The sequence below is a fragment of the Penicilliopsis zonata genome (assembly GCF_001890105.1).
Source record: "Penicilliopsis zonata CBS 506.65 unplaced genomic scaffold ASPZOscaffold_12, whole genome shotgun sequence".
In the NCBI taxonomy this organism is placed as follows: domain Eukaryota; kingdom Fungi; phylum Ascomycota; class Eurotiomycetes; order Eurotiales; family Aspergillaceae; genus Penicilliopsis; species Penicilliopsis zonata.
This window is the reverse complement of record NW_019208921.1, coordinates 793,463-819,454: the sequence shown is the minus strand read 5'-3', so window position 1 is coordinate 819,454 and position 25,992 is coordinate 793,463. Positions and strand designations below refer to the sequence as shown.

Genomic DNA, 25,992 nt, shown 5'->3' with positions numbered 1-25,992 from the left:
CAGGTGTCTCCCTGGAGTCACCGTCATCAACCGTGTCGTCGAATGCATTGCTTTCATCAGCTCCCGGTCTGTCGTCGCCAATCACTCCCCATGTGCTGCGTCTCGCGCGCACCCTGGCGCAGATGCTGCCCGCCGCGAGCCTCGCTCTGGATCCAAGCACGCCTTCGTCTTCGTCGACGGAGACGCCGGTCTCTGAGCAGACGCTGACTCCGTCCGAGACTGAAGATGCGCTCGTGCTGGAGGACGGCGTGCCGCATTATGTGTCTGGCAAACACTGGGTGTGGATGGCCGAAGTATGCGTCTCCCGTCTTGCTGCAGATCGTTATTGCTAATGGACGGTAGGACAGCGATATCAAGTCGCTGCTCAACGAGATGCAAACCGCTTCGTCAGAACCGGCAGACCAGATGCTCTTTGAGCCGGCCGTGTCGCCCGCCAGCGCCTTTCTCCCGGCCACGCGCGAGGACTGCTACTTGCTGTTGAATCTGTTCCTGGCCAACGTCGATCCCATGGTGCGAATCATCCACCGGCCGAGTCTGACGCGTCGCTTCGATGTCTTTGTCGGCTGCCATTATTCCACCAGTCCGGCGCCGGCTGCCAGTGCCGGAACCCCCTTTGACGCCCTCGCCATGGCCGTCTTCCTGGCGGCCATCAACAGCATCAAGGAGGCCGACGTGGTCTCGGTCTTCTCCACGAGTAAGGCCCAGCTGATGCATCGCTACCAGGCCGGCACCGAGTTCCATCTCAGCCAGCATCACTTCCTCACCACCCGCTCGTTTGAAGTGCTGCAGGCTCTCGTCATCTTCATAGTACTCTCCTCGCTCCAAACCGGTGTTTCTTTCCTTCTTTTCCCTACTGACGATGTAGACAGCGAAATGCCGCGAAGACGAGATGGGCGAGGTCTACTCGCTCACGGGGCTGGCCATCCGCATCGCCATGCTGCAGGGCCTGCATCGCGACCCGCTGGCTCTGCGCCACGGCGTCGCCGTCGACAGCGTCGCCGTCGAGCTGCGCCGGCGTCTATGGGCGCAGATCTGCCATCTCGACTACCGCGCCGCAGAGAGCCATGGCTTGGTGCCCTCGATCCGCGACTCGGACTTTGACACCCGGCTGCCATTGAACATCGACGACGGCGACCTGCAGCCGGCCCCGGGCGTGCTGCTCGTCGATTGCCCGCGCTTCACCGACATGACCATGTATCTGATCCGCATCACAGGCATTGCCTCCTTCCGCCGCGTCGTGCAAATCACCCGCGACGGCACCAACGGGACGACAGCCCAGCCACCGACCCTCAATCATTACCGCCAGCTCGTCGTCAAGGCGGAGCAGCTGGCCCGCGATCTCGACGCCTCGCTCAGTCGCCTCCTGCCCCTGTGCGACGAGCGCATCAGCATCCAGGCCATGGCGGTGCATTACAGCCGGCGTCTCACCTGCAAGTTCTGGGTGATGTTCTGGATCCAGATCCCCCGGCAGTATCGCGATCACATCATGACAGCAGAGACACGACAGAGGTATCATCTCACCCTCATCCCTCCTCTTCTCTTCTAATTCGATTGCAGAATCTTCTCCGATGCCGTCCTGACGATTGAAAACTGGTGCATGGCCGCCTCGGCGACAGAGGCCCAAGGCTTCCACTGGCAGATCCATTCGCACGCCGGCTTCTTCCCCATCCTGTACGTCCTCTCCGAGCTGCGCAGCCCGGGCTTCCAGGCGCCAGACCTGGACGCGCTGCGTGCCCGAGGCCTGCAGGCCGTCACCAGCATCGCGCACATGCGGCAGACCTCGTCGGGGCCCTGGCCGTCCATTACGCGCCTCGTCGAGCGCGTGTCGCAGAATACCTCTCTCGCCGTGGAGCACAACCCTCTGCCTCTCCCGGATCTCGCCATGGACGATCCCTTCGCCGGCCAGCTGGATGGCTTTGATTTCTTTGACTTTGCTGCTGCTGACCTGGCATTCCATTAGTCCAGTCATCTCACAGTGTATTGTAAATATAACGCCGGAGGAAAACCTCGGGCCGGCGATATTCGCCGATCGTCATGCCAATATAAGTTTCGCCAGCCTGGCTCTCTCCTTTTTCCATTTCTTGTTCCTTGTCTATCGCCATGTTCGCCATTGTCATTGTCATTGTCGTTGTTGCCGTACTGGCCTATCGTCGACGATCTTCTTCTCTTTTGTCATTCATCCTGCACGTAAGTGTTTTATTGACAGTCTCCTATAGCAAAACCACAGTCTCATTCTATAGGAAATATGGACGACAGCTTCGCCCATCCTTCACCTGGACGGCCACTCCATCCCCGGCCCCCGATATACCCTCCCCCAAGGCCAGGGCCGGGAGAAGATCCTGACGTCGCGCCAGGCCAGCAAGAAATGGCAGCAGGAGTACGGCAGTATCTATCGGATCTGGAACGGGGCATGGCCTGAAATGTATTCCTCCTGACTCTTCTTTCTTCCTGTATGATTCTAATCGACAGAATCCTCACCCACCCCAAAGACGTCGAGGCCTGGTTCTCCGGCAAAGGCGAGCACTTCAAGGCCGGCACAGAGCCCGCCGGCTGTCTGTTCAGCTCTGTCTTGTCCAACGCCATCGGCCTGATCAACGGGGGAGACTGGCGCACGCTGCGACGCAAACTGGACGCGTTTGTCAACTTCCAGGCGTCGAACAAGCTCACCGGCTTGCTCATCCAGAGAGCGCAAGAACATGTCGACAGTCTCGCGGTAGACAGCAACCAGACACGCCAGACCCTGCTTGCCGTGCCCTTTCTGCAGCCTTATCCCTTCTTCACGACCATCGAGGTCTTCTACGGCGCGTTGACCAGCGCCGAGCGCGAGGAGATGTGGTCCATCGGCCTGGACTTTTTGTCCGTGGCAGGATTCGTCGTCCAAGAGGGCCTCAACCGCACACGGTTCACGAGATGGCTGTATTCATGGCCGGCATGGCGGGCTCTGCGCACCTTTGAGCACCGTTGGGCGACGTTCAATCGCCGCTTCGTCCAGGAGAGGGCGGGCATGGATCTGCCTATTGTCCAGCTCTGGGGGGAGATCAACGGGGGCATCACAGAGAAGACGGTATTGACCATTCATTCTATACTAACGTATTGCTAATGTGTTAATGTGTTCTTGTAGATACTCTCCACCTTCACCGAAGCCATCTTTGCCAATCTGGACGTCACCACGTTTGTCCTCGGCTCGAGTATCCTGCACATCGCCAACAACGAGGCCGTCCAGCAGCGGCTGTGCAGCGAGATCGAGGCCGAGAAAGACGATCTGGAGGGATACATTCGCCGGCAGGATACGTTCCTGCACCGCTGCGTGCTTGAGGGCATCCGTCTCGAGCCGATTCCTGGTATCTTCCCACCCTCTCTTCACTCATACCGTTACTCACCTTCTAGCATTCTCTCTTGCCGAATCGTGCTCCGAGGATAAAGTGCTAGGAGGATACGTGATTCCAGCAGGAGTAAGACAGCTCTATACTACCACTATACTACCACTATACCACTATACTGACGTACAGACCAACGTGGTGATTGATGCCACGGCGCTGAACATCAGCAATCCCTTCTGGGGCCCCGACGGCGACGAGTTCCGCCCTGACCGGTTCGAGAGCCTGACTCCGCTCCAGCTGCGGTACAACCTGTCGACCTTCGGGTACGGGGCGCGCAAGTGTCTAGGCCTGCATCTGGGCGGCAAGATGGTGCGCGCGCTGGTCGTCGCCTTGTTCCAGCGGTATATCGTGCGGGTGGCGACGGAGTCCAGACAGGGGGAGAACGACTTTGCGAGGGACAAGAACAGTTTCTTCTCCATGTTTGATGCGAAGATCGAGCTGGAGAATCGATAGACTATTACAATGGTTTTTGATCTACATAATCACTATCTAAAGTCACTGAACATAGCTTACAGCCATGAAGCAAAGCTTGTCTATTATCAATTCACCACGGCAGCCATCCTGGCATGCCACTCTTCACGCTTCATTCGCAGCAGGATCAACGGCAGGCCACAGAGGATGCAGAAGACACAGACGGCAGTAAAGGTCCATCCGTTGCCCATGTTGCTGATCATGGGCTGCGCAATCACCGCCGCCACGCACGACAGACTGTTGCGCACGAGGTTGTTGACGGCGACGCCCATCGTCGACCGTCTGGGCACGAACTCGGTCAGCATCGTCATCGTCACGTTGGTGACGATCATCCCGGCGAAGCCGTACACAAAGTTTGCAACGAGCTGGCCAGGAGCTGTCGTTAGCATATATGGAGTACACAAGTGGAGAGAGAGGCTCACCGGAACAAGCCAGAATTCGTGGTATTGCACCGTCCATCCCCACCACAGCAACGCCCCCGGGTACAGAATGGCGGCGACGAGGACGTTCTCGCCGATGCGGTCTTCCGGATGGACGACCAGGTTGCCCTCGTCGTCGTAGCGGCCAGCTTTGACCGCCGCGCGCTTCATGATGCTGTCCGTCCAGCGGCCGCCCAGCACGGCCGCCACGATGAGGCCCAACCCGCCCGGCACGTACGCGACGCCGACCAGCACGGCGCTCCACGCATACGGCGGCTGCGAGAAGACGTCCTCGAGCGAGATGTACAGCATGTAGTAGGTGCCGAAGACGACGCCCGTGTACAGGACGGTGATGAAGACTCCGGGAAAGCGCAGCAGCGTCAGGGCGTCGAGCGGCTTCAGCACCACGCCCAGCCGCTGCATGACGGGCCCCTGCGAGGCTCGTTCCTCGGCGCGACAACGGCGCACTTCGTCCATCCGGGTGGCCGTCTCGGGCATGCACAAGAGCATCACCAGGAACAGCGCAAAGCCGTAGACGGTGAGCAGCCACTGCGTGCTCTTCCACGTCCAGCGGGTGACCAGGGCGCCGCCTATGATCGGCGCGATCATCGGCCCCAACATGATCCCCAGCATGGACAGACCCATGGCCTTGCCGCGTTCCTCGGCCTTGAACAGGTCGGCGATGGTGCCCGCGCTGACGGACTGCAGGGAAGCCCCCGCGGCGCCGGCCAGCAGCCGCATGGCGATGAACATGCCGATGTTGACGCTCACGGCGGCCAGCACGTTGAACACGCCCAGCAACAGGAACGAGACCAGGTAGACGAGGCGCCGGCCGTGCGATTCCGCCAGGTACGACCACCACAGCGGAGTGATGGCCACCGCCAGCGAGGAAAAGGCAATGGACAGGTTCACGACGGATTCGGTGGTGTGGAAGCTATCCGCGATATCGATCAGGACGGCTATAATTCATTAACATAACCCTATGCTTTGCTGTACTGCACTTACGAAACAAAATGCCGCTGCTCAGAGGAGTCATCAGCCCTCCCAACGCGATGATCGTCGTCAGCATCCATTTCTGCCTGGCCGGGTACTTTTCGGGGTCTTCAATGGCCGGGATGAGCGTCAGGAAGGACAGGACGCCACGCTGGACGGGCTGGCAGGCCGGCTGGACTTTGGCTGTCATGATCGATTGGGCCGTGGTTGATTCAGTAAATGGTATTACAGAATAGCCTTGAAGCTAATACGATATATAAATACCGAACAAATACCTGTCGCTTCCTCGCACGGCTCGTACGAGCTCGGCCGACCGGCCGAGCCAGAAGATTTGTCATAATCTGGAATAGAAAGTCATCAATAGTCTGATCTAATATATCAACAGCCTTCATCCGAGCTGAATCTGCAACTGAGGTATTGCTTTCATGGTAAATATAGCAGCATATTCGTTATTCCTTCTATTTACCAGCGAATCCAGCTCTTCTACCTGCTGCCACCTCCCCGCATATGCTCCCCGCCATGGTCCGGCCCGTCGCGGTACTTCCCGTTTCCGTAGGCAAGCGGATCGACGGCTCCATGCAATGGAATCTTGTCACTTTTGAGGCACAAAGACTCTCGCTGCGGCCATTCTTCTTGCTCTAGTCTATAAGCCAGTTTAATATAAGTATATTAAGAATATTCTATACTACCTAATACAATTAGGTTCTAGTTGTCTTATTCAATACAGGTATTGATATGAGAATACATATCCCTTCTAGAAACTTATTCTACCCCAGCTCACTGCCATTATGGTCTCCTTGGGAAGGCCTTTGACTCCCATCTCCCTCTATCGCCTCTACAATCTTATTGAACTGCTCTTCCTCCTCTTCTCCTCTTCTCCTCTTCTCCTCTTCTCCTCTTCTCCTCTTCTCCTCTTCTGCTCTTCTGCTCTTCTGCTCTTCCTGTATACACTGTTATCTATTACCCCGCAGAACGCGTCAGCTATACACTAGCATGGACACCAGACTACTCACTATTCGATACTCTAATCTACTAAAGGATGCGATTGCATATGACCTGTATATTCTCTCTAGAGTCTGACATCACTCAAATCCTATTAATATTCCTCTTTACTAAGATGTTTCCTCATTGACCCTCTTCTAACTACTCCATCTGGCAGCATGGGGACATATATGGAATATTGTGTTATTGCTATTATATCTATAGTATGTTCTTTGTTGAGATACCAGACATTATAAAGACAACTAATAATAGACCATCCTTCTCTTCTCTCGAGCCATCTACAATGTCTTCTTCCACCCTTTATCCCGCTTCCCCGGCCCTGTGTTCAACGCCATCTCAAGCCTCCCCTATTGCTACCACGTTCTCAAAGGCAGCCAAGTGTACGACATGGTACGCCTGCATGAGACATACGGCGACATCGTCCGTATAGCCCCGAACCAGCTGTACTTCTCGCACCCGGATGCGTGGCAGGACATCCTGGCCTCTCGGCGAGGGGAGAAGAAAGAAGACATGGAGAAGGCCGGATGGTTCTATCGGGCCAGCGATGAGCTGCCGCCGCATATCGTGAGCACGACGAGAGAGCGACATGACACTCTCCGCCGGGCCATCGGCCCCAGCTTTGCAGAAAAGGCGATCCGAGAGCAGGAGCCGGTGGTGCGGAAGTATGCCGATCTGTTGATCGACCGACTCTCCTCTTCCTCTTCCTCCCGGGTGACGATATCCGACTGGTACAACTATACCACGTTCGACGTCATTGGGGATCTGGCCTTTGGGGAATCGTTCGGCTGTCTGCAGGCGTCGGAGTACCATGAGTGGATCAAGGAGGTCTTTGCCTCCATCCATCTGTTTGCCATTGTCCAAATGATGGCCCTGTATCCCTTCCTGAGGCGGTTCCTGAGCCTCTTCATTCCCTCGTCCATGAAACAGGCCCGTCTGCTGCATAAACAGCACACCGTGGAGAGACTGCGTCGTCGCATGGCGATAGACCGACAGGACATTATGAAGGGGTTCATCACGACGGTACCACCTTGATGCACAGAACTTACTGCTATTGACTATTGACTGTTGACTCTTTCAGTGCTTCTCGACCGACGAGCTCATCTCCAACGCGGAACTGCTGACGGTGGCCGGGTCGGAGACTACAGCGTCACTGCTCAGCGGCGTGACATATCTGCTTCTCACGAACCGAGACAAATACCAGAAGCTCGTCGCCGAAGTGCGCTCCTCCTTCCAGACCGTCGAGGAGATCAACTTTGTCTCTCTCGGCCAGCTGCCGTACCTGCTCGCCTGTCTCGACGAAGGCCTCCGTCTGTATCCGCCTGTCGCCATTGCCTCGCCGCGCGTTGTGCCAGAGCAGGGAGCGTACATCCTGAACACATTCGTTCCTGGCAATGTAGGTTGGTAGTAGCGATTCAGATGGTATGTATTGATTGCGAATAGACCACCGTCGCCGTCCATCAATACTCGTTGTTCCGCCGGGCGAAATACTTCAAGCATGCAGAGCAGTTCATCCCTGAACGCATCTCAGACCGCGAATACGCATCGGACCGTCGAGACGCCCTGCAGCCATTCTCATTCGGGCCTCGCAATTGCATCGGAAAGAGGTAAGAGACATGACCGCCGTGAGTGAAGTCGACTGACGAGAATCAGTCTTGCGTATCATGAGATGCGCCTCATTCTGGCCCTGATGGTCTTTACTTTTGATATGGAGCTGTGTGAGGACTCGAGGAACTGGATGGACCAGAAGAACTTTCTCTTATGGCAGAAGGGGGGGTTGAACATCTTCATAAGATAGTACTTCTGTATTCACATTCTTTATTCACATTTTGTATTCCTATTATCAACTATTGATGCTATCCCCACAAGATATTCAATCTCGACCAGCCGCTGGCCTTGATGGGCACATTCTCCGGGTCATTCTCGGCCTCGAGCAAGGCCTGGCGGATGGGAATGTCCTTCAGCGGCACGATCTTGGTCTTCTTCCAGAACTTGTAGCCCAGGTAGAACACCAGCACCAGCGGAATGTCCAGGTAGGAGGAGACAAAGTCGGCGGCACTCCAGTTGCCACGCGTGAAGACGGCAAAGCCGCCGGTCCAGAGGAAGATCTGGCACATCACCAGCGCGAACCACGAGGAGTAGTAGGTCGCCGGGTTGTGCCAGGGCAGCTCGCGCGGGCTGATGCCCTGCGAGCGACAGGCGAGAATGAGGCGGATGTGGTTGAGGGCGACGGTGCTCCAGGAGATCAAGACGCCGGCGGCCGTGAGATCGAGCAGCCAGTAGAAGACGTTGAGGGCGCTGTTGGAGCAGGTCAGATACGCCAGGCCGCAGACGGCGATCTGCAGCAGGGCGCACACCCACGGCACGCCCTGGCGGGTGGTCTGGAGGAAGACGCGCGGCGCATGGCCCTTGAGCGCCAGCCCGTACAGGGTGCGGGTGCCGGCCAGGATGCTCTGGTTGGAGGAGGAGAAGGCGGAGGAGAGGACGACGGCGTTGATGATGGAGGGCACGACCTTGATGCCCGCGTCCGAGGCGGCGATCACAAAGGGGCTCTCGGCCGCGGTGCCCGACTCGTCCGCCAGGCGCGGATCGCTGCTGGAGACCAGCATGCCGACGATCAGCACGGAGACGAGGTAGAAGAGGGTGACGCGCGCAAACACCCGCTTGCAGGCCTTGGGCAGGTTCTGGCGCGGGTTGCGCATCTCCGCCGCCGCCATGGCCAGGCTCTCGACGCCCGCAAACGAGTACACGGCGTTGGACATGACCGCCCAGAAGCCCAGGAACTGGCCCCAGGAGCCCGTCGCGATGTAGGCCACAAACGGGCCCGGGTCGCGCCAGTAGTGGAAGCCCAGCCGCGGCTGCCCGGGGACACCCCCCAGGTCGATGACGAGGCCCATCAGCACGACGCCGACGATGAGCAGGATCTTGAGGATGGCCAGCACGAACTCGATCTCGCCGTACGCCCGCACAAACAGCAGCGCCATCGCCGCCGTCGCCACAATCATCACCGTCACCCACACCGCCGCGTCCGTCTCGCTCCAGTACTGGATCAGCACCACGCACGCCGTGATCTCGCTCGGCACGCTGGTCAATGCCCCGTATACCACGTTCCAGCCCACCGCAAACGCCAGCCCCGGGTCGACCAGCACCTCGACGTGTCGCACAAACGACCCCGTCACCGGCATCAGCGCCGACACCTCGCCCAGCGCAAACTGCACCGCGCACACCACCGTCCCTACCAGCGCGTACCCCAGCAGGGCGCCCAGCGGGCCGCCCGTCTGGATAGAGCTGCCCAGCCCGAGGAACAGGCCGGTTCCCTACAAGAATCCATCGTCAGTCTAGACAGCAGAAGAAGAGAAGAACAGAAGAGAGAAGACGTACGATGGCGCCGGCGATGGCGATCATCTGCACGTGGCGCTGCTCGAGGCCTTTGGCCAGGCGCTGCGACTCGATCTCGTCGACGATGCACACTTCGTGCTCATGGCTGGGGGGGTTGTCTTTCTCCATCTTTCTATCAAGCGAAACAAGTGGGGGGAAGAAGAAAAGGAGAGAGAGGAGAGAGAGAGAGGAGAGTGAAAAATGAAATGGGCGATAACGCCATCTGGGCTAAAATGCCAAGGCAGATAAGAGGTGGGGATTCCTTTGTGGTTGATAAGAATAGGATTGAGAATAGGATTGAGAATAGGATTGAGAATAGGATTGAGAATAGGATTGAGAATAATGTGAGAATGATGTGATAGAAAGAGTGGAGAATTATGATTTAACCTATTCAATATATTTAACAATAGGGCATCTGGTGACTGCTATTGCTCCTTATGCTTACTAACTGTATCCCTCGGCACTATTCCCTAGAAATATAAGCATGAGCAGGGAGCTTGAAGAGGGAGTCATATCATTATTCTAATCAAGATATTGTAGAGTAGAGCTCTATGAATTAAAGCTCTAGACCTACAGCCCTATTTTGTAATTGTTTACACTAATATCATTGTGAAACAGTGTAGGAATTGCCTAGAAATCAGTATATATACTCTATTAAAAGCTTATAAAACTAACCTGGATAATAAGAAGAAAGAAGAGAGAAAATATGGACCTTCCTAAATAGGATCAGCCAGAAATTGGTATTTCTGTATAACAGAGACATAGAGTAACTAAATTCATACATTGTCTGCTAGGAAGAGCATTTGATGGAATCACGCCAAATGGATCCCATATAGCCAGTCAAAAATCAAATCTAATCCGCCAATGTTGACATGCTATTTATTCTAAATCTTTATAGTCTAAAGATCTGATCAGCTGTTCACCTCAGATCTGATCAGCTGCTCATCTCAGTAACTAGGCTTTGAAACAGATTTGCCAAAGCGAAGCAAAGCAGGACTGACATCCTCGGGATGGATGCAGCATTCCAGAAGAGCCAATTTCTCTGGCTCCTGACGAACGCGGTCCAGCGCCATCTGCAGCTCATCATATGTTTTGATCCGCACCGCAAACATGGCGGGATTGTCATATTCTTTGCGTTGTTCCTCCTTGAGATAGGGATTTCCATATCCTGGCACATGCGAGATATTGCACAGTGACCTGGCCAGAGCTGTGTAATTCCAGTTGCTGATGTAGTTGTATGGGCCCTCATGAATGGCAGTCTATCCACGTCAGCATCGTTAGGGTTAGGGTTAGGGTTAGGGTTTAGGGTTTAGGGTTGGGGATAAAAAAAGGAAAAGAATGAGAAATAGGGTGACTACCTCAACGCGATAGCCGAGATTGTTAAGAATAAAGATCACAGGGTTCGTCTTCATGCGGATCATCGTGCTCAGCTCCTGGGCAGTCATCTGAAAGCTGCCGTCTCCGATCATCAGCACGGTCCGGCCCTCGGGTCGTGCCAACTGGCATCCCAGGGCAGCAGGCAGACTCCAGCCAATCGACCCGTACATCATCTGCATCTGGAAGTCTGCTCCGTCGGGTAGCCGGATATTCTGAGCCTGAAACCAGCTGTCGCCTGTTTCGGCGATGAGAGTATCCCTGGGAGTGAGAAGTTTCTCGATTCCATGCACCATGTTCGTTGTTGTCAGAGCCGTCGTAGAAGTAGGTGTAGGGGTGATGGTAGTCGCGGCATCACTCGTACGTGCACTCAACTGGGAGGTGATGAGATCAATCAGTTTCCCCATCTTCGCTTCAACGTCCCCATCAGGTGTTTTGATGCCATCGGGCAGGATCTCGAAAACCCGATTGTCAGGCCCAGGCATCGCCCGGTGGAAATCACTCCATCGACCTCCCACCACCACCCATAGATCGGAAGCCATCACCAGATCATGGATCTCCGGATTGGACGCCACTCCCCAGAAGGTCCCGCCGAACTGGGCATGAGACTCGGGAACAAGCGACTTGCCGTCCGGCTGGCAGAAGACAGGGCAGCCCAACTTCTCAATGAACGAGATGAGATCCTCTCTAGAAAGAGCGTGGCGTGCCAGCGATCCAACAATGATCACCGGCCGGCTCGCCGTCTCCCAGTGACGGGCAAACAGGTCGAATGCCGTTTCCAGTTGACCAGGAGAAGACTCTGACTGTTTCGTCATCTCCTTCAATGAGCCGGCAACCCCACATTCCATCGAGACGAGATCGTTGGGGAATTCAATGTATACCGGCCGGGACTGTTCCAGACAGGTGATGAGGGTCTGGTCGATCACCTGTGTATAGTCTTGCTTTCCGTCCAATCGCACCGAGGCCGCCGTGACCTGCTCAAACATCTTGAGCGGCTGGTTTCTATCGGGCAGGCCAGTCGAGTGATGGAGGATGAGATTGTCTGCTTCAAACGTGCTCGACGGCGGCGCCCCCGACACGACAATCACCCGCAGGTGGTCTGAATAGGCGCCGGCGATGGCGTTGATCAGAGACAGGCCCCCGACCATGAATGTCACAAACACCACGGCCACGCGGGCCGGGCTGGAGCGTGCGTATCCGTCGGCGGCGTATCCGGCGTTCAGCTCGTTGCAGCAGCCCAGCATGCGGAGATTGGGGTTTTTGAGTATCTCATCCAGCAGATGAAGATTGAAGTCGCCTATCACATCAGTGAGTCTGCTCACTACGCTTTCCTCAACGAAGATAGGGACATACCGGGAATCACAAAATAATCCTTCACTCCTATCTCCTCCAGTCGATGCGCCAGATATGTCCCCAGGGTGTGTTTCTTCTGCTGGACAACCTCCTGCTGCTGCGGACACGGAATCTCCAGCACGGTCACGCCAGAAGTTCCCCGATCCATATGTTCCAGGACGGTAGCCAGGTCTTGCAGAGGAGAGACCTGGTACGGGATAGGCACCTTGTGCTGGGCGTATGTTTCCAGGGCTTCCTCTGTTTCCGGTGCACTGGAGGGCTTGACAAGATACTCCGGTTTCATCTCCATTCCGGGTTAGCAAGGCCTTGTTGAGGATGAGGGTAATGGCGCACCTCAAAGTTGTTTTCTATCGCTTTCCCGGACACTCCCATACTCATGATCTGTAGCGTTAGCATGGTTGAAAAGAACCAGGGAAACAGGGTCAGAGGTATACCAAAGCAGCTTCTTCGAGGGTCAGACTGTCAGGGATCTTGACAATATCTGCGGCCTTGCAAACGCAAAACTGCTGAAACACATCGGGGGTGTTCTAATGAAATGAATATATATAGCTGGATAGACAAGTGGAAACAGTACCTGGATGCCAACGCGATCTCCAATAGAGACGTTGACATTTTCTCCATTGGCAACTACCACTCCGGCTCCGTGGCCTAGATAGTTAGCCAGCGCCCTATCCAGGGACATTTAAATCTCTCAATACTCACCAAGTCTCTCAGACCGATCCCCTGAAGGTTAGCTATCATCATACAATCAAGGTGTCACTTACCTCTCGGCACATCACCCTGAGACACGCCAGAGAACTTCATCTCGACCAGAACCGCATCGGGGGGGACAGTTGGGACGGGGATGCGAGAGTACTCCAAACCTAGGGATGATATTGAGTAGAAGATAGTGTCAAGTATGATGGAGAAGATACCTTTGTCTCTGTTGAAGACTTGTGCCCACTGCTGGGAAGAAGAAACTGTCTTTGCCTGCATTTTAGCGGGAAGTATTGTGAGCAGAACTTGAGTAGTGCTATATTGTAGACCGTAATGTAGATGTAAATGTAGACTGGACTGAAATGGCTGTAACCAATATATAGATGGCTGTTTTATATCTATCTTCTATCTCTGTTAAAATCAAGTTTCTATATGAAATCACCCCTTACACTGTGCAGAATGGACAACAACAGAGTCTATGTGACTGGTCAAAACTAGTAGATATTTCTTTATAGGTAGAGTTTACTACATCCAACATGATTGGAGCTACTATTTGAAATATCCATAATAACTCATTTCATGTATTAACCTCATGAATATAGATAGTTCATAAAGTTGGTAGGTTACTCTGTGCTCATTCTATCTAGTGGTATAAAATGCCAGAATAGGAATCCCTTATTTCCCTTATCTACCTAGTATTTCTCTATTATGTAGAGGGCATCTCATCCTGACAGCCTTATGCAGGCAATTGCGTCTGAATAATTCATCCTTAGACAGATCACATCTTAGTGGCCTCTTATGGTTACACAGACATTGTTACACTATCTTAAAGTTCTAACGGCCTGAGAATGCAAATCCCATCTATCTTATTAGAGGTCATGGAGTTACACAATTACCACTCTAGATTACTCTGTATAGAGACCTTGCCACAGTTCTTCAGTACAGCACTGCCTGTGGTACCACCAGGCCCCCTTACTGATCGTCTGAAGATAAGTGACGTAACGGTGTATCTCTCTAAAGGTTTCGGACCGCACGGGTCGTTCCGTGGTCACACCTTGCATAGTACTTTATCAAGCATATCCAGTATATCATCATAGTCTCTCTTGATAATAGGTCCTGTCTGATCGATCAATCCCAAGGATGACTTCATACAACCTCTTGTGTGACATGCCTTGCCGGGTGCATTTGCCTCTGATAAATATGTTTATAGAAGGGTCTAGAAATCTGTGTTTCAGATAGTGAATACCTGAATAGTATAAAGACTAGCCATTAATAAAAGTTATAAAATATTCTACCTTACTGTCTTCTGAGTATCATTCAAGAACTTGAGCGCGCCTTGGGTAGTACAGTTGTGCTATCTACCTCAATTAATTTAATGATTCTTAATATAGCAGGGAGTAAACTGGCTATGAGCCATTAATATTGCCTGCTTAGGAACGTGTGGTCACCACTAGTATATATACCCTCATCCCATGTCTATAACCTATGAGTTATATCCTGCCTCTGTTATAGATGTATAGATTCTAGAATATTACTATCTTTAATAGTGAATCATAATCCTATGGCCTATAGACCATAGACCTCATCTTAACCATCATAATGTAAATAGGATCTTCACATTTAATTAAAGTCTCTGTTAGCCTCGGAAGAAGAAGCTGCATCCCTTCCAGTGACAGCCACCTGCGACGCCACGTGCGCCTTGTCCAGCCCGCTTGGCAATCCTTACAATCCGATTGGTCAGTAATTGCCGGTACCTGCTGATCGCTCCACTCGGGCCGGGGTGCTTTCCTAATTAGGAATCCCTAGTATACCACCTCCAGTATATCCTCTAGAATATATATACTCCATTCCATTCCCCTTCTATTCTGTTGCTCACAGAGTTGCATCTAGTGGCAGGGAACACTCGATCCTATACACAAAATGGGCGCCGCGGCTTCTGTCTTCCCCTCCTTGCCGGAGGACTTGACCACTCCGTACCAGCAGCGACTGGCCATCTACGGACCCAACTGTATGTTTCGTTGCACACCCGCTGAGGGTGAAATCTATTGGGTAATGCTAATTGGTAGCTGTGTCTATCGGCTGGAATACGTACGAACAGCTGAACCAGAGCTGTGTGCGATATGGGCTGTCAGAGACGAACCTCAACCAGGTGGCATGTTCGTATCTGTCGACGACGTACGAGACGTCGCGAACCTGGTCGAGCGCCGTCATCCTCAATGATCTGAGTCCCGCCACGACGTACTTCTACAAGATCGTGTCGACCAATTCCACCGTGCAGCAGTTCATGAGCCCTCGCACCCCCGGCGACACCACCCCGTTCACCGTCGACGTGGTGATCGACCTGGGGGTATATGGTGCGGACGGATATACAGTGACAAAGCGAGAGCTCTCGTCTCGGGAGATCCTGAACCAGAGCATCCCTGCCGTGGACCCTGCGATGGATAACCTGACGACGATCGACCGTCTGGCCGAGACGATCAACGACTACGAGCTGGTCATCCACCCGGGCGACTTTGCGTACGCGGACGACTGGATCGAGGTGCTGGATCTGTTGACCGAGGGCGAGGAGGCGTACCAGAGCATCCTGGAGCAGTTCTACGAGCAGCTGGCGCCCATCGCGGGCGTGAAGCCGTACATGGCCGGGCCGGGCAACCATGAAGCCTCCTGCGAGGAGATCCCCGACACGGAGAGTCTCTGTAACGAGGGCCAGCGCAACTTCACCGACTTCCTGCACCGCTTCGACCGCACGATGCCCCGGCCGTTTGCCTCCTCGTCGACCAATGCCACCGCCGTCGAGCTGGCCGCCAAAGCCAAGACACTCTCCCGCCCGCCCTTCTGGTACTCGTTCGAGTACGGAATGGTGCACTTCACCTTCATCGACACCGAGACGGACTTTGCCGACGCCCCCGACGGCACAGAGGGATCGGCAGGGCTCGGCGCGGGGCCCTTTGGCTTCAAGAACCAGCAGACAGACTTCCTGGCCGCGGATCTCGCCAGTGTCGACCGCTCCGTCACCCCCTGGCTGGTCGTCGCGGGCCATCGCCCGTGGTACTCGACCGGCGGCGACGACAACATCTGCGATGTGTGCCAGGACGCCTTCGAGGAGCTCATGTACCTGTACGGCGTCGACCTGGGCGTCTTTGGCCACGTCCACAACTCTCAGCGCTTCTACCCGCTCTACAACGGTACCGTCGACCCCAACGGCATGCACAATCCCAGCGCGCCTCTGTATATCGTCGCCGGAGGAGCTGGCAACATCGAGGGTCTCAGTACGGTCGGCAGTGAGCCGTCGTACACGGCCTTTGCCTATGCCGATGACTACAGCTACAGCTCCCTCACCTTCCTCAATGACACGGCGCTGGAGATCAAGTTTCTGCGCTCCTCTACAGGCCAAGTCTTGGACACCAGCATCTTGATCAAGGACCATTCTCAGCAGTTTGTGCGGCAGTGATAGTAGCCATCATGGTTAGGGTTGGGTTGACACAACTGGTTGAGATATCGCAAATATTTAACTCTTGTATAACCCTAACCTAACCTGACATCTGGAATAATACACTTTACACTAACCCTACATCAATTCGCTCTACGTATTTGCCCGTAGCAGAAGATTTCATCAATTTACAGGCTGTGTCTCCAGGAAAGGACTTTAATTGAGCTCATGACAATCAGACTCCTCAATTCATGTTCAAGTTCACTCCTATTCTCGACATAAAACCAAAGCCTTCTTGCCTCTGCTTCTGAAGATACTTCTGCTTCTCGTTGAATATAAAGATTGAACAATTCAGCATGCCTTGCTTTGACCTGGTCAAAATCAAGCTGCGGCGGAACCCAGCCGTCGTCATCTGTTTGTAGTAACTCTTGAGTGTATGCCTTGAGTCTCTGCCAATCTTGATATGTAGACAGCTCAATCGCGTGTCTTTGTAGGTCCTCATGTGTCGGTGAATAAGAACAGCAGCCAGAAAGACCCATTTGGCTCCAATTTTCCGAGATTTGCATCATTGAATCACGAAGGGGTATTATTCCAGTCTTTGATGTGTTGCCACAGAACGCCAGCAGGTGTCGGAGCGCGGGGTCAACCCGAGTAAAGGCCAGATATGATTGAAGATGATTCTTCGCTAGTGCTGCTTCGTAACATTTTGATAGTAATGCTCTGTCTCGCTCTGTGATGGCATACGCCTGCTCGTCCTCGTCCATTTCACTAGAATTTGGCGGCAGCTCTGGCTTGACCATCCCGAATTTGTAGTCGTCAGGGGGGGAGAGGAAAGACGGCCACTGAACCTGCATAAAAGCAGGCCCGATTGAGGTGAATTGCCAGTCTATGATGTTGACAATGTTGGTGGGATCCGTGTCACAAACAAAGATATTACCCAGATGGAGGTCGGCATGCCATAGCCTTGGTTTCAAGAATCGCCGTAGTGACGTGCTGGTGGCTAATTCTGGCATGATGGTCAACACAGCCTCCAGAGTCTGGATATGTTCGTCTTTGGAGCCTGGATGAGGCCCATGAGGCGTAAAGGTTGAGGAGTGTTTCACATGTTCAATGCCACGATTGACCAAAGCCACAGCCAGATCAGAAAAGGTTTCCCCTATTGAGAAAGAATTGGTTAGGGACTCTGCAGCTCTCCATGATGATGGAAATACACACATGGACCAGAATGAGTACCACCGTCATTTTGTGGGAACCAAGAAGCATCAAAGGAAGGACCAATGCAAAAGCCATTGTCGATAGGTATACTTGGGTTTGACGACTGGATGGAACGATCAAAGTAGAGGTTTCCATAACCAGGGAAATCAATAGAAGCCAATTGACTTTCTAACCTGACCAGGTTTTGAATGGTGTTGAACTGCTGTGACTGATTCATCTCACCCCATACCTCAACCAACTGTCTACCCTGGGCCTTTTCCATCACGATGTATTCGGCACCGATCGGGTTTGCAGCGTCAGAGCTCCATGCAAGGACATTTGATACTGGAATAGAAGTGTGGGACTTGACTGTCCTTTTATTAGCAGAGAGAACCCCTTGAACACTATTGTCGGATTTACTGTACCATATTCCAATGTAGCAACTTCCGACGCGGTGCTATATTTTGGTGGCACAACACGCGGACAAGGAATCTTAGCAATCACCTCTTTCCCATTGATTGCAGTCATCAACAACGCTTTGTTGAAGCCCCCTTCCATCTTTTCGATCTTTTCGATCGGCGAAGAGATTGAGGGCAATGAGGACACCAGTGTGCAGAGAGCATCAAGATCGAATTCTGCATAGCGTTTCAACACCTGTTCTTTCTCATTCACTAAAAACCGCCCGTTTGTGTATGCAAAAAGTTGCTCGCGTTTAATGGGCTCCCCTAGCCAAGCATTAGATGGGATGATTAGGGTTGGGCAAATGCGTACCGCGGCATATTAACATAACTTTGGACTGTGATACAGACATCCTCATCATCCTTTTCATGGCTGCGGGTTGTGGAGATTGAGGAATGAGTTTGGAATTGAATGCGGAGAGAAATACTTTACCCGGAGTATCCCTTAAAGATGTCTTGACAGTCAATTGTCTGACAATTACTGAATCTTTGCTTAGTAATCTTGACAATCAAGTTTGCATTTTGACTGTCAAAAATCACATCATTTTTGTTACAAACCCTAGGGTTCAATCTCCTTCTATAGGCTACTATTAGAGGACTAGCTCAAATAGGCTTAGATAGGGATCCTAGCCGTAATAGGGTTACCTGACAGTCAATTGACAATGAATTTTACCCTGAAATGTCAATTATCTGACACTTATTTTCACATCCCTAGGAAGAGCTGCATGATATGGTCCGACAGGAGATCCGTATATCTGAGCATCTAATGTCATAGTAGAAAGGTCAAATGTCCTAACCCTAAGAATGAATTTCCTTACGCTTACTCCAACCCGAAAGGTTTTCTTCTCGCCGTGTTTTCCCTATCAAGAGCGACAGACTGAGCGGGTATTGCGGAAACTGCGGGTGCTGCGGAAGAATGTCGTGCAGTTCAGATTATTTATTCAACAAGTTGCCGTTCATATCCATTCTATTTGCTTTCTATCTTCTATCTATCCATCATAATGCGTCTGATGAACCCCCTCTTTTCCTCTCTGGATGACTCGAAAGAGCATCCCCGCCCCCATAAATGGCTCTTCACCTCCATCGTCTCCCTCACAGCTGCGGCGGCGCCGTTAGGAAGCACGATCTTGATGCGTACGATACTTCCCTATACTCCTTTCAAAATCTAATACTAATACTCCTTCCACAGCGGTTCTCGCGTCTATTGCCTCCGACTTTCATACCTCCCCCTCCATCGCCAACCTGTCGGTGGCCTTTTACTCCCTCGCCATCGCCTTCCTCCCCCTATGGTGGTCGAGTCTGGCGGAACTGTACGGGCGCCGACCGGTGTATCTCGCCTCCTTCACCCTGTTCATCGTCTTCAACATTCTCTCTGCCTTTAGCTCCAGCATCGTCATGTTCATCCTGATGCGCGTGCTGGCGGGCGGCGCATCGGCCTCGGTGCAGGCTGTGGGCGCCGGGACTGTCGCCGATCTGTGGGCTGTCAAGGAGCGCGGCCGGGCAATGGGCATCTTCTTCCTGGGGCCGATGCTGGGCCCATTGATTGCGCCCATCATCGGGGGTGCTGTCGCCCTGCGATGGAGCTGGCGGAGCACGCAGTGGGTGATGGTGATCTACGGGGTGATTGTCCTGTTGTTGCTGTTCTTCTGTCTGCCTGAGACCAAGCACAAGCCGAAACAGACGCCCGGAGAGGGAGAAAAGCCAGAGCAAAAGTCGTCCATCTGGTCCATTCTCGTTGCCCCCTTGTCGCTTCTCCCCATGTTGCGCTCCATGCCCATTTTCATCACCGTCTACTACGCCAGCATCACGTTCGCCAGCTACTACCTGCTCAACATCTCCGTGCAGGCCACCTTCTCCTCTGCTCCGTACTCCTTCTCCACCATGCTCGTCGGCCTGATGTACGTCCCGTCCTCGCTCGGGTACATCCTCTCTGCCACCCTCGGCGGCCGCTGGACAGACCGGATCATGCACGCGGCCGCCGAAAAGGCCGGTCGCTACGACGAGAACAACAATCTCATCATGATCCCCGCCGATCGCATCGGTTTGAACGCCTGGATCGCCGGGTTGTTGTATCCTGCCGCCTTACTCACCTACGGCTGGACCGCAGGCGAACACGTCTTCTGGTTCGGTCCTTGCGTGGCCACTTTCTTCTACGGCGTCGGGAACATGCTCGTCTTCGGCGTCACGACCACCATGCTGACCGAGTTTGTGCCTAGCAAGCCTAGCACGGGAGTTGCGCTGAATAACCTGCTGCGAAACTCGCTGGCCTGTATTGCTTGTGTCGTCGCCCAGCCCTTGATGGATGCCATCGGGAATGGATGGTTGTTTACCGGCATGGCGGTCATTTGCTGGCTGAGTGGCTTGACCTTGGTTGCGATGAAGAGATTGGGGAATAAATAGTCTTGTTTAGATTTCATACAATAAAAGTTTGTCATTCTGTCTTATCCTTCGTTCGTTCCTTGTCCTGGTTCCTTTTCTTTGTTCCTTGGTGCCTTAATGCCTTAATGCCTTGTTTCTTGTTGCCTTGTTGCCTTATTCTGTCTGCTGCCTTAATGCCTCAGGCTACTACCTAATGCCTCAGCCTACTGCCTAAGGCCTCAGTCTACTGCCTAAGGCCTCAGCCTACTGCCTCAGCCTCAGCCTGATGTATGCCTCGCGGGTTCATTGCCACGTAGAGCCCCTCCTTTCTCACATAGACTAGACTCACCATCATAGAATCTCCACCTCGCCAAAATGCCTCTGCAATCCCGACTTGACCGTCTCGCTCATCGTCTCTCATCGCATAAACGATCCAAGACGCCCTCCCTCCGCCCGGCAGAACAGAATCTCCGCTCCCCGCCCGCGCCTTCCTCTTCTGTCGCGGCTGCCAGTCCATCTTCAACCTCCTCCAACGTCAGCAAATCGACCAGCTCTGCCACCAGCTTGCAGCTCGCCGGTCTCTGGAAAGAGGCGTACGAAAAGCTTCGATCGGAAGACGAGAAGCTCATCCACGAGTACGAAAATGCCCTTGTACAGAGATGGCAGCCAGCGGGGGGAGATGAGGGACAGAACAAGAGGGAGGGAGGGAACGACGGGACAGGGTCTACGGATCGGAACCTCCAGGCGATAGTCGAACAGCGGCTGCAGGAGATCTCTTCCTCGCAGCTCACTCTCACTGTGGCGGGAAAGGAGATCGTGGTCAAGGATCAGCTCCGTCGTGTTGTCAGGGGCATTCTTGCCGTCAAGGACTCCGTCTCGGTGGCCGTGGGTGCTGACCCACACGCAGCGTTGGCATGGGCTGGTGTGCTGCTGCTCTTGACGCCGGTCGTCAGGGCTGCTACACAAGACGGAGACGCTGCCGACGCCTTTGAAACCATGTCTAGTCTCCTGGTTCGGTATCGGGTGATCGAAGAGGACGGCCGGATTCAAGCAGCGCCAACAGCATTGTCGCGTCAGGCAACGGCAATGGACACTCTTGCGACGCACATCCGCAGCCAGATTGTTCACCTCTACGCGGCTGTTCTTCGTTTCCAGATGCGTCTGTTGAAACATTTCTCGCGCTCGGGCTTCGTCAGGCTCTGGGAAGACGTGACGGTGACGGACGATTGGAAGGAGATACTCGAAACCATCAAGGATCTCGACAAGTCGATCGCCATGGATCTCAGAGTCTTCAATGACCACGTTCTTCCCAGCGTCAAGGTCAAACTGGACGGGCTCCAGGAGGGGCTGAACAAGTCGTTGACTTTGATGGTCGAGGCAAGAGATGAAGCAAAGGTACCTACTTGACAGCACGCACCGCTAGTCTGTATACTGACAATCATTCCAGTCCGCGAAACAGGCACAGCTACTTGGTAGCTTGTCGCCTGCTCCCAATGCAGCGTTCAATTCGTTTGACGATCAACACAAATCGGCTTGTTTGGCAGGCACGCAGGTCGAGCTTCTTCAGCATATCCATGCCTGGTGTGACTCGCCGGGTGGAAAATGTATCTACTGGCTCAAAGGAATGGCCGGTACCGGCAAATCAACCATCTCTCGCACTCTGGCCGCTGCCTGTCACGACAGACTGTCCCTAGTCGCAGGCGAGACCGTCCCCGATCACGTCCGCCTGGGAGCCAGCTTCTTCTTCGAGCAGAGAAAGGCTGAGCAGAACAATGCCCGCAAGCTCTTCACCACCATCTGCAGGCAGCTCGCCGACTCGCTTCCAGATCTCAGGGATGATATCTGTCAAGCAATTTCGGACCATCAAAACATCGCCAACGAAGCAATGAGCAATCAGTGGAAGCACCTCATCCTTCAACCCCTACTGGCCCTGGAGAAACGCACTATGGTACCCTTGACTCTTGTCGTTGTGATTGACGCGCTTGACGAATGCGAATCTAGCCGCGACATTTCTACTCTCCTACGTCTTGTCGCAGAGGCCGAAAGGCTCACCACCACCCTCCTCCGTTTGAAGCTCTTCATCACCAGTCGACCCGAGTCCCATATTCGCACTTCTTTCTTGAATCTTCCCGACACCGCAGTCGGCGAACGGGAACTACAAAAGGTGCAGGTGCACGCGAACGGTGTCAAAGACGACATCACACTCTTCTTGGAGCACGAACTCTCCCAGATCGGGCGCAGGTATGTCCTTTCCGACGCCTGGCCCGGAGAGGAGAAGACCAAGCGGTTGGCGCTCAAGAGCGATGGTCTATTCATCTACGCAGCCACTGTTTGTCGTTTTCTGGGCGAGCAGCGATCACTCACCAAGGCTCGCCTGCAGAGCAGGATGGAGATGATCTTCGACGACCGCGTGTCAAAGGGTTTGCCTCAACAGAGTTTGGATACCATCTACAGAAACATATTGCAGCATTCCCTGTTCGATGAAGCCGTCCTGGATGATGAAAAAGAGGATACATACGATATGTTTCGGTGTGTCGTTGGTGCGATTGTCATTTTGTTGGAGCCTTTGTCCGTCACAGCTCTCGCCAACCTGTTGCCCTATCCGGAGCGAGATCAAATCGACGAAACCCTTGATGGATTGTATTCGCTTTTGTCCAAGGGAGAAGAACAGGCCAATAATGAAGAAACATCCACCGTCCAGCTCCTGCATTTATCATTCCGCGACTTTCTGCTTGATGAGCAGCGATGTGGACAGGAGTTCTGGATAGACCAGCAGAAGGTCCATCGGGAGTTGTTGGAATATTGCATGCAGGCCATGTGCGAATCCCTGAAAAGAGATGTCTGTGAACTTTCCGACCACTCCGTCCTTACGCTCGATGTCCCGCTTGCTCGTGTCAATTGTCATCTTCCTCCGCACGTCCAATACGCCTGTCAATACTGGGTTGAACATCTTCGCAATGCCAAAATTCAGCCCCTCGATGACCACGGCAACAGTACCAGCGGTAGTAGCATCCATGCCTTCCTGACCAAGCATCTTTTGCACTGGCTGGAGGCAATGATTCTTACCAGAAAGATGACTGAAGCCGTTCAAGCTCTGCTGGACCTGTTGGAATATATATTCAGCCTCCCGTCGGAAGGAAGAATAGAACTGCGGAAATTCGTCCATGGTGCACGTCGGTTTGTACTTCATTTCAGGCCGACCATCGAAAGAGCGCCTCTTCAATTGTATGTCTCCGCTTTGATCTACTGCCCCGAGCTCAGCGTGGTACGGGCGCAATTCCAAGATGAGATTCCCAAAACCTTTGTCGGGCTGCCCGAAGTCGAAAAGGACTGGAGCCCCTTGCTCCAGACATTTGAAGCCCATCGGTCGAGTTTTTCTGGAGAAGTATGCTTGTCGCCGGACGGGAAACTGGTTGTGTGTGCTTCTTCCCTGCGCCTTTGGGACACAGCGACTGGGGCCCTGCTCAAGACATATGAACCAGGGGGCGGACCCGACGCGATAGCCACTTTTTCGGCCAATGGAGAGCGACTCATGTCCTTGTGCGACGATGGGTATGTTAGAGTATGGGACGTGTCTCCCGGGCTCCTGGTACACGAGACACCCGGGTCGACAGACAATATCATGAGGTTTTTCTCGCACGACAATACCCTGGCGATCATGTTGCTAAATCCAAACACTGTTGAAATAGTGCATGTCGGATCCCAGACGCCGCGCAGGCACCTTGAAGCGCCCGAGGAGAGAATCATGGATCTGGCATTGTCTCAAGACAACATGATGTTGGCGGCCGCGTGTGAAAAGAATATAGTCCTACTATGGACTCTTGATGCAAACGGTGATCAATTACGATACAAGCTCAGGGGCCACTCCGCTGCCGTGACCAGGGTGGCATTCTCTCCGGATGGTACCAGGCTGGCGTCTTTATCCGAGGACAACACGATTTGCCTTTGGGACCCACGCACAGGAACTTTGGCCAAAGAGTTTCACGGCAGCAGCTTCAAGGACGTCATCTTTTCTTCCGACAGCAGGCTGCTGATATACGGCGAGGAAGACAGGCGGAATGCTGCCCAATGGCTCGACATCTGGGACCTCATGTCTGACAAGCTCCTACACCGAATCCCCAACTTTCATTGCGTCGTCCTGAAATTATCGCCGGATGGCTCGCTGCTTACATCTGTGGGAGAACATGGAGTGTATACATTTGGAGTCACCCTCGTCCATGGGATACAAATTGTAGATGTTGCAAGCGGAACCCTTGTAATGTCTCTTGTAGGTCCTTCCAAGATCAGGGATGTGTCGTTTTCCCCCGATTTGGGACTGGTGGCATCCTCCTCTCCGGGTGATACAATTCAACTCTGGGATTCTTCTGTACGGCCAGTTCTGGATGGCAGTGTGAAGCATGTCTCTGTCAAATCGGTCCAGCTGTCATCCAATTACCAAGTAGCAGTCTCTTTCGGCAAGGAGCTGAATTTCTGGGACGTCAACACTGGTATGTTTCTGGAGACGCTCCGGTATGGCGACGAACCACTCGCGGTCTCGCCTAACATGGAGTTTGTCGTCTTTCGGACCGGTGAAGATGTGATCTGGGGCCCAGCCACGGGGGAGCACTGGATCACCATTGAAAATTGCTCTCAAGCTGGGCGCTTCATATTCAGCTCTGATAACAGGCTTTTCTTACATGAAGATACCCACTTTGAACAGGATGGCAATAGCCCATTGCCCAAAAGGGTCCTCAAAATAGGAGTTTGGGAAACTGCTTCCGGCACGTTATTACACACTTTCCATGGATATTTAGATGAAAGTGTGTGGAGCTTTCTACTGGAACTTTCCCTGGACAATCGGTTTGTGGCGATTGGGCCGTTTGGAGAAGATAGAAAGCTCATTGAGATCTGGGATGTGAGCAGCGGCCAGCTGCATCAAACAGTGAAAGTCGGTAGAATATGCTGGGCCTTCCAGGTAATCTGGATGCCGGATGGAAGGTTTCTCATTGCTTGGCAGGGCTATGAGAACGTTGTTGAAATCTGGGACATGGATTCAGGAACACTGAGGCAATCTGTGCAATTACCAAATGATGAGTATGATCCTCTCGCTGTCTCTCCTGATTCGGAACTCCTGCTCATAGAACGCGAATCAACTCTTGAACTCTGGGACTTGGCCACTCTCGACACGATTGGGAAGCGGTCGCTTCAGCTTGAGGGCCACAGATTATCTTTTTCAGCGGACGGTCGAAGAATTGTCACGAACTATGGTCGATTGGATATCCGATCATTCTACCCTGATTGGAATGGATCAGACAGCCGAGACTTGTTTGTGGACGGTGACTGGGTGATTTCAGGCACTAAAAGAGTCCTCCTGCTTCCCCATGACTATCGCCCGACTGTTGCCGTCGCTGTCGATGATACACTTATCATAGGGCATAGGTCAGGCTTTGTGACATTTCTCAAACTCGCGTCAGTCGAGTCACAGCATGATATACCCTGAGATCAAGCAC

At 53.3% G+C, this 25,992-nt stretch overlaps 11 protein-coding genes across 11 annotated transcripts; 6 read left to right on the top strand and 5 right to left on the bottom strand.

The window, feature by feature from the left end:
- Window positions 1–122: 122 nt before the first annotated feature.
- On the top strand, window positions 123–1,960 carry ASPZODRAFT_70406 (hypothetical protein; the record flags this gene model as incomplete). Its single annotated transcript, XM_022729671.1, has 4 exons — window positions 123–293; window positions 343–807; window positions 866–1,509; window positions 1,558–1,960. 4 exons carry the CDS (start codon window positions 123–125, stop codon window positions 1,958–1,960), a joined length of 1,683 nt encoding a protein of 560 aa, XP_022579653.1.
- Window positions 1,961–2,100: 140 nt separating this feature from the next.
- ASPZODRAFT_144441 (hypothetical protein) lies at window positions 2,101–3,833 on the top strand (the record flags this gene model as incomplete). The annotated part of the gene is made up of 6 exons (XM_022725004.1): window positions 2,101–2,187; window positions 2,241–2,422; window positions 2,470–3,064; window positions 3,122–3,341; window positions 3,388–3,452; window positions 3,510–3,833. The coding sequence occupies 6 exons, from the start codon at window positions 2,101–2,103 to the stop codon at window positions 3,831–3,833; spliced, it is 1,473 nt and encodes a 490-aa protein (XP_022579652.1).
- An 86-nt stretch (window positions 3,834–3,919) lies between these two features.
- ASPZODRAFT_70199 (hypothetical protein) lies at window positions 3,920–5,453 on the bottom strand (the record flags this gene model as incomplete). Its single annotated transcript, XM_022729649.1, has 3 exons — window positions 3,920–4,216; window positions 4,274–5,229; window positions 5,276–5,453. 3 exons carry the CDS (start codon window positions 5,451–5,453, stop codon window positions 3,920–3,922), a joined length of 1,431 nt encoding a protein of 476 aa, XP_022579651.1.
- Window positions 5,454–5,782: 329 nt separating this feature from the next.
- Window positions 5,783–8,060, top strand: ASPZODRAFT_18049 (hypothetical protein; the record flags this gene model as incomplete). Its single annotated transcript, XM_022727144.1, has 5 exons — window positions 5,783–5,800; window positions 6,518–7,285; window positions 7,344–7,658; window positions 7,706–7,869; window positions 7,916–8,060. 5 exons carry the CDS (start codon window positions 5,783–5,785, stop codon window positions 8,058–8,060), a joined length of 1,410 nt encoding a protein of 469 aa, XP_022579650.1.
- A 58-nt stretch (window positions 8,061–8,118) lies between these two features.
- ASPZODRAFT_18048 (hypothetical protein) lies at window positions 8,119–9,769 on the bottom strand (the record flags this gene model as incomplete). The annotated part of the gene is made up of 2 exons (XM_022727143.1): window positions 8,119–9,579; window positions 9,644–9,769. 2 exons carry the CDS (start codon window positions 9,767–9,769, stop codon window positions 8,119–8,121), a joined length of 1,587 nt encoding a protein of 528 aa, XP_022579649.1.
- An 818-nt stretch (window positions 9,770–10,587) lies between these two features.
- ASPZODRAFT_70296 (hypothetical protein) lies at window positions 10,588–12,650 on the bottom strand (the record flags this gene model as incomplete). Its single annotated transcript, XM_022729656.1, has 3 exons — window positions 10,588–10,899; window positions 10,999–12,311; window positions 12,368–12,650. 3 exons carry the CDS (start codon window positions 12,648–12,650, stop codon window positions 10,588–10,590), a joined length of 1,908 nt encoding a protein of 635 aa, XP_022579648.1.
- Window positions 12,651–14,971: 2,321 nt separating this feature from the next.
- ASPZODRAFT_2111045 (hypothetical protein) lies at window positions 14,972–16,634 on the top strand. Its single transcript, XM_022727734.1, has 2 exons — window positions 14,972–15,071; window positions 15,130–16,634. Exons 1-2 carry the CDS (start codon window positions 14,984–14,986, stop codon window positions 16,512–16,514), a joined length of 1,473 nt encoding a protein of 490 aa, XP_022579647.1. The 5' UTR covers window positions 14,972–14,983; the 3' UTR covers window positions 16,515–16,634.
- A 47-nt stretch (window positions 16,635–16,681) lies between these two features.
- Window positions 16,682–17,970, bottom strand: ASPZODRAFT_70346 (hypothetical protein; the record flags this gene model as incomplete). The annotated part of the gene is made up of 2 exons (XM_022729662.1): window positions 16,682–17,649; window positions 17,709–17,970. The coding sequence occupies 2 exons, from the start codon at window positions 17,968–17,970 to the stop codon at window positions 16,682–16,684; spliced, it is 1,230 nt and encodes a 409-aa protein (XP_022579646.1).
- Window positions 17,971–18,131: 161 nt separating this feature from the next.
- ASPZODRAFT_54014 (hypothetical protein) lies at window positions 18,132–18,413 on the bottom strand (the record flags this gene model as incomplete). Its single annotated transcript, XM_022728465.1, has 1 exon — window positions 18,132–18,413. A coding segment is annotated over one exon (282 nt), but the record flags the coding sequence as incomplete, so codon positions are not given.
- Window positions 18,414–19,155: 742 nt separating this feature from the next.
- ASPZODRAFT_70724 (hypothetical protein) lies at window positions 19,156–20,545 on the top strand (the record flags this gene model as incomplete). The annotated part of the gene is made up of 2 exons (XM_022729695.1): window positions 19,156–19,279; window positions 19,335–20,545. 2 exons carry the CDS (start codon window positions 19,156–19,158, stop codon window positions 20,543–20,545), a joined length of 1,335 nt encoding a protein of 444 aa, XP_022579644.1.
- Window positions 20,546–20,878: 333 nt separating this feature from the next.
- Window positions 20,879–25,982, top strand: ASPZODRAFT_70729 (hypothetical protein; the record flags this gene model as incomplete). Its single annotated transcript, XM_022729697.1, has 4 exons — window positions 20,879–21,898; window positions 21,951–24,109; window positions 24,362–24,692; window positions 25,500–25,982. The coding sequence occupies 4 exons, from the start codon at window positions 20,879–20,881 to the stop codon at window positions 25,980–25,982; spliced, it is 3,993 nt and encodes a 1,330-aa protein (XP_022579643.1).
- Between the last annotated feature and the right edge of the window lie 10 nt (window positions 25,983–25,992).

Coding starts and splice junctions, on each gene's coding strand:
- ASPZODRAFT_2111045 (XM_022727734.1), top strand. CDS start 14,984: ATGGGCGCCGCGGCTTCTGTCTTCCCCTCCTTGCCGGAGGACTTGACC. Junction 15,072..15,129: donor GGCCATCTACGGACCCAACT/GTATGTTTCGTT, acceptor GCTAATTGGTAG/CTGTGTCTATCGGCTGGAAT.